This window comes from Lemur catta, chromosome 1, assembly GCF_020740605.2.
Source record: "Lemur catta isolate mLemCat1 chromosome 1, mLemCat1.pri, whole genome shotgun sequence".
NCBI lineage: Eukaryota > Metazoa > Chordata > Mammalia > Primates > Lemuridae > Lemur > Lemur catta.
Window position 1 is genome coordinate 68,583,657 of NC_059128.1, and position 5,874 is coordinate 68,589,530.

At 35.8% G+C, this 5,874-nt stretch overlaps 1 protein-coding gene across 1 annotated transcript; it reads left to right on the plus strand.

Annotated features, from left to right (window-relative positions):
• Positions 1-506: 506 nt before the first annotated feature.
• On the plus strand, positions 507-1,478 carry LOC123632684 (olfactory receptor 4F3/4F16/4F29-like). The gene has a single exon (XM_045543282.1). It carries the CDS (start codon positions 507-509, stop codon positions 1,476-1,478), a length of 972 nt encoding a protein of 323 aa, XP_045399238.1.
• The last annotated feature ends 4,396 nt before the right edge of the window (positions 1,479-5,874 follow it).

Here is a 5,874-nt window from a genome sequence, read left to right on the forward strand (position 1 = left end):
TTGGGGAACATTTTTGTTTCTGAGAAGATGACATTAAGTTGGATCTTGAATGAAGGGTAAGATTTTGACCAGAAGAGAATGTTCCAGGAGGGGGAACCAGCTTATTTTCTTTCTTCCTTCTTTCTTTCTACTCCTCTATTCAATATTTCCATTTTTTTCCATGTAGAAATTAGGAAGTATGTCTCTCTACTTCCTGACATAGCTCTACTTAAAATTTTAGATGCCTTTGTATACATTTTCCCTTCTTGATTATACTCGAAAGCTCAAACAAAATTTGAGGCTACATGATTAAATGATACCAAAGACCTGGGTGTGGGAAAAGTTCTAGGGCTGGCTCTCTGTGAATCTTGTACTATGTAAATTCTGTGTAAAATGGCAAGGTATCTTCAGCTTCTGACATTTGAGTCATTACTCTATATCCAGGATGTCTCTCTCAACTTAAAATTTATGTTTTCCTCCTATTGTACCCTTCAGGTAACTTCAAGTCAGTCTTGTACACGAAATTGATGGATGGAGGAAATCACTCAGTGGTGTCTGAATTTTTCTTACTGGGACTCACCAGTTCTTGGGAGATTCAGATTCTCCTTTTTCTGTTTTTCACAATATTTTATGCAGCGAGTATGCTGGGAAACCTTCTCATTCTGCTCACCATCATTTCAGACCACCACTTACATTCCCCAATGTACTTCCTGCTGGCAAATCTCTCCTTCATTGATACCGGTGTTTCCAGTATTGCAACCCCCAAAATGATTTATGACCTTTTCAGAAAACATAAAGTCATCTCCTTGAAAGGGTGCATTACCCAGATGTTCTTTATTCACACCGTTGGGGGAACAGAGATGGTGCTGCTCATAGTCATGGCCTATGATCGATACATTGCTATCTGTAAGCCCCTCCACTACCTGACCATCATGCGCTTAAGAATGTGCATTTCTCTTACGGCTGTTGCTTGGACCATTGGACTCATCCACTCTGTGGCCCAGCTGGCTTTTGTTGTAAACTTACCCTTTTGTGGTCCCAACAAAATGGATAGCTTTTATTGTGATTTTCCTCGCTTCATCAAACTTGCGTGTATAGACACATATAGACTGGAGTTTCTGGTCACTGCCAACAGCGGTTTCATCTCCATGGGCACCTTTTTCATCTTGATTTTGTCTTATACCTTCATCCTGGTCACGATTCGTAAACGCTCTTCAGGTGGTTCACCCAAGGCCCTCTCTACCCTCTCAGCTCACATCACTGTTGTGGTTTTCTTCTTTGGTCCTTGCATTATTGTCTATGTGTGGCCATTCCCTACCTTACCCATAGATAAATTTTTAGCTATCTTTGATGTCCTCATCACTCCTTTTATGAATCCTGTCATCTACACATTTAGAAATAAGGACATGAAGGTGGCAATGAGGAGACTGTTTGTTAAGGCTTTAAGTTTCAGGAAGAGTTTTTTTATGTACAGTTCAAGAAATTCAGATTCATCTTGAGTATTTTTGGAAATTAATCTCTTTAATTAAACCTTTCACAAAACTTTTCAGTTTAGTTAGTGTTTTCAGTATCCACTATGAAATGTCTTTTCAAGAACTCTGTTCTGATCTGGTCTGTTCTTCACAAGGAACCACTGTTCTGAAGATCCTAAAAATACTGAGAAGGAGTGAAGTTAGCCTTGGAAAGTGGTGTCCTTGTATATTATTGAAGACTTCAGTGATGGTGTTTGCTGAAATCTCACATCCTGGGCATATTTTCCATTAACACCAAATGTTGGGCACTTATCTTTGGCACTGATTCTCAAAAGGCAAATCTCTTCTAGTCCAGATATGTACCTATATTCATGCTCTCTGAGTTTTTCGGTGTCTACATACGTGGAAGAATAACAAAATGAGGATAATTGCCTAGATAGCTTTCAGCATTTGATGCTTTTAAATCTAAATTTGCTCACCCACACTCAGATACAGTTAATACTAAGATTTTTAGATTGAGTTAGAATCAGAAGTGATATTTGGGGAAAATCATAGAGAGAGAATCGGGAAAATTTGATATTATTAACCAATAAAATGTTTTGAGACCAGAAGTTATAAATTTCTACACCACTCAATGTGTATGACAATTATATTTTTTATCCCAATAATTTCATAAACAATTAGTCATTATTTTTATATGGCAAAGAAAACTTTGCAAATATTTAATGATTACAAATGGAACAGATATTTTGGAATTGAAAACAGGAGACATTGATTTAAGAAGAAATGAATAAAATGTAAAAGGTTTCTATTCTATGTGAACCAGGTTTATAAGTAAAAGAAAAGCAAATACGAAGTGCAGAAATTATAAAAAGTTACAAAACTGACTATAAATGAAGAGATATAAAAATACCATGAAGATATACATTAAGCTTTCTATGTGATAAAATTTATTATACATAATTATTTTAAAAATAAACACGCTATTCAAAAATAGTATAAGTGACTATTCAAAAAGAGCATCTTACTGATTTCTCTGAGTTACCAAATGAGTAGGGGCAAGTGTCAAGTGAACACACTATTACTTAAGCGTAGATTAAACAACCTGTCAGGAAGCTGGCCTGTACTCCCTCCATGAGTTCCAGAATGACCTGTTGCAATCCTTGTAGTGGCAGCAATAGAGTATTAGTAAAAGATTGGAAGAGTAATGTTCAAGGATGAAATTAATATTTCTGACAAATCTTCAGCCTCTCTCTTGTACAAATTTATCACTGAACCTCAGCTAAAACGTTAGACCCTCTTGAACTACAAGATAGATACATTGGCACTCCTCTTTTGAAGTGCTTGCTTTTATGTATTAAAAAATTTTCATATTAAGTGTTTCATACCTCTGAAATATCCTCCCAAATATCTAACAGGAGTTCTGACTTCTTTCCTCAACCCCAGACAATATAACTTGATAGGGGAATTCCACACATAACTTTTATTCAACTTTTCCCTTTCCCCTTAGAAACTGGACTCTTCTTTCTGCATTTCTCAACCAGATTGGTGATGCTGTTCAGTCTTCTCAAGCTAGAATACTACAGATGCCTAGACTTTGCTCCCACCCCCTATAATTTTGTCTATTATTCTTTCTAATATTGCATATATGTCCCTTCCTCTTCCTTTTCAGTGTCATTTCCTTAGTCCAGGTCTTCTCATTCCTCTCCTCCTAATTGGTTTGGGCATTGAATTTCCCCTTCCATGCTTTTGGTGGGAATGTAAATTAGTACAAAAAACAGTATGACAGTTGCTCAAAAATTAAAAATAGAACAATTATATGATCCACCAATCCCACTGCTGGGTATATATCTAAGGAAGTAAATCACTATGTGGAAGAGATATCTTCACTCCCACATTCACTGCAGCATTATTCACAACAGCCAAGATATGGAATCATCCAAGGTATCTATTGACAGATTAATGGATAAATAAAATGTGGTATGCACATAAATATATGTGTGTATGTGTATATATGTGTACACACACACGTGCAATGGAATACTCTTTTACCTTACAAAAGAAGGAAATTCTATCATTTACTAAAACATGAATGAATCTGGGGGACATTACAAGTGAAATAAGCGGGGACATTACATCAAGTGAAATAAGCTGCCACACAAGGTTAATACTGCATTATCTCACTTATATGTGGAATCTTAAAAAGTTGAACTTATAGAAACAGAGTGGAATGGTGGTTATGAGAGGCTGTAGCAGGGAGTGTAAGGAAGGAGGTTGGGGAGATGTTGGTAAAGGATAGAAAATTCAGTTAGATAGGAGAGATAAATTCAAAATGGTGACCATATTTAATAACAGTGTATTATATTCTTAAAATTTACTAAGAGAATATATTTTAAGCATTGCCATCAAAAAAAAATGATAAATATATGAGGTCATACATATGGTAATTATCTTGATTTAGCCACTCCACAATATACATATTTCAAGGTATTATGTTGTATATGATAAATATATATATTTGTCATTTAAAAAGTAAATGAAATAAACTCTTGAACAGTTCAGAACATTTTAATAATATTTTTTACAAAACAGCTGTATATCATCTCCCTTATCTTATCAGTATGGAACAGAAAACAAGCATGTAAAATTAAGAAAGATATAAAATTATATGTTCAATCAATTTGAGTTAAAATGATGACAGTTCTGCAGTATGTTCACTCAGACATAAGATCTAAGATGCTTAGTTTTTTCATCCTCGGTTTAGTGTTAAATAGAGTAATTAGTGCTTATTATTTGGATAATTTTAAATAAGATTAAATATTGAATACTGAAACATTTGTCCCGGTGAGGGTCTATGTTTGTGTCTTCACATGTGTGCACATGTGTCACTTTACCTATACCTTTATGGCGTGTCTGTGCCTTTAGATCTTGTTAGTGAATGTGTTCATTTTTCCTACTTTATAAATAACATTTACTACGTTTGAGAAAGTATGAATAGGCTGTGTGTGGTGGTAAGGGGTTGTATTTAAGGTGCTCGTGAGCTCTGCTGGTCTACTAAAATGACTGCATGAGACAGACAGATATAAGTTACCTTCAAGAACTCTCAGTGAAACAGAAGTTAGTTACACTGTTTAAACATCACATTAATAATTAATATAGGTGAATGAAACTACACTAGAAGTTCTAGTGACCAAGAAATATGACCATGCAAGGTAGTAGGATCTGACTGTGTTTATCAGAGGGAAAAGGTTAGATTCACCCTAAGATAAAGTGTCTGGATAGTTCAGAATATGAAAGAGGATAGTAAAAGAGAAAACCCAATGGCAATAGAAAGCTATAGAAGATTCAGAAAGTAAACTCTGTTTGTCTTAGTTGTATACACACACACACACACACACACACACACACACACACAAATAATGAGTCTGTAAAGAAGCAATGATATATGCTAAAACTTTGGCAATGTTTGCATCCTCAGAGTTGATAGTTTTATAAAAATAAAAAAGAAAAGAAAAGAAAACTCAGTGATTCCATCCTTGTCATTTGGCTGTTTCCACTATGCTGACACTTCACAGCTGAGGCCTTGAGACCAAAGCATACACAAGTTCATCAAGACATGAAACCTGTGGAGTAGACATTTTACAAGAACTGTTAAGAGAACAATTTAAGAGGGACAGAAGTAATGGGAGGTTAGAAGAAGAAAGAGCATGGGGTAAAAGGAAGTGGGGGAGAAAAAGGGATGAGTGAATGGAAAAGAGAAGGAAGAAGGCCTGAGAGAGGAAAGGAAAAGGGCCCTGGCCCAGAGAGTACACTGTGGCTGAGGAAAAAGGAGGAGGGGCAAAGGGGAATTAAAACTGAATGGTGTTGAGTAGCATGATGTTGATCATGGAGAAAAATCATGACGTATTCTTCTTTCTCTCTTGGATTTCCAAAAATAGCTCAAACATCTTCTACCCAAAAGCATGCATCCATTAGAATCCTGTAAGTGTGCAAAGATGCTATTCTCCTTGCACTGCCCTCAAAGAGACACAAAAGGGGGGTGGATGTGGGCAAGCTGTGAGATACAGTAGGAGGACCCACTTGAATCTCCCTTTATGAATGCCCCATCGCACACTGCCAAAAATCTTCTGAGGGCCTTAAAGAAGCTTTCTCTCTTGTGTTTCTAAGAATTATTTTATATAAAAATTATTCCTTAGGAATTACAGCTCAAAGTTACTATACTCTTTGATTTACAAATATTGTATATATACTTTCTTCTCTGTTTTCCTAAGTTAATGTCTTTCCCTGGATATGTAAAGACCATATGCACCCAATATAAGTTTGGATAATCAATCCAGTTTGGACAAAAAGAAGCTTCTCTGAGTTTGACCATCAGCAATGGCTTTAAACAGTCAATGAGGACACTCACAATACAAGCAATCAC

Coding starts and splice junctions, on each gene's coding strand:
- LOC123632684 (XM_045543282.1), top strand. CDS start 507: ATGGATGGAGGAAATCACTCAGTGGTGTCTGAATTTTTCTTACTGGGA.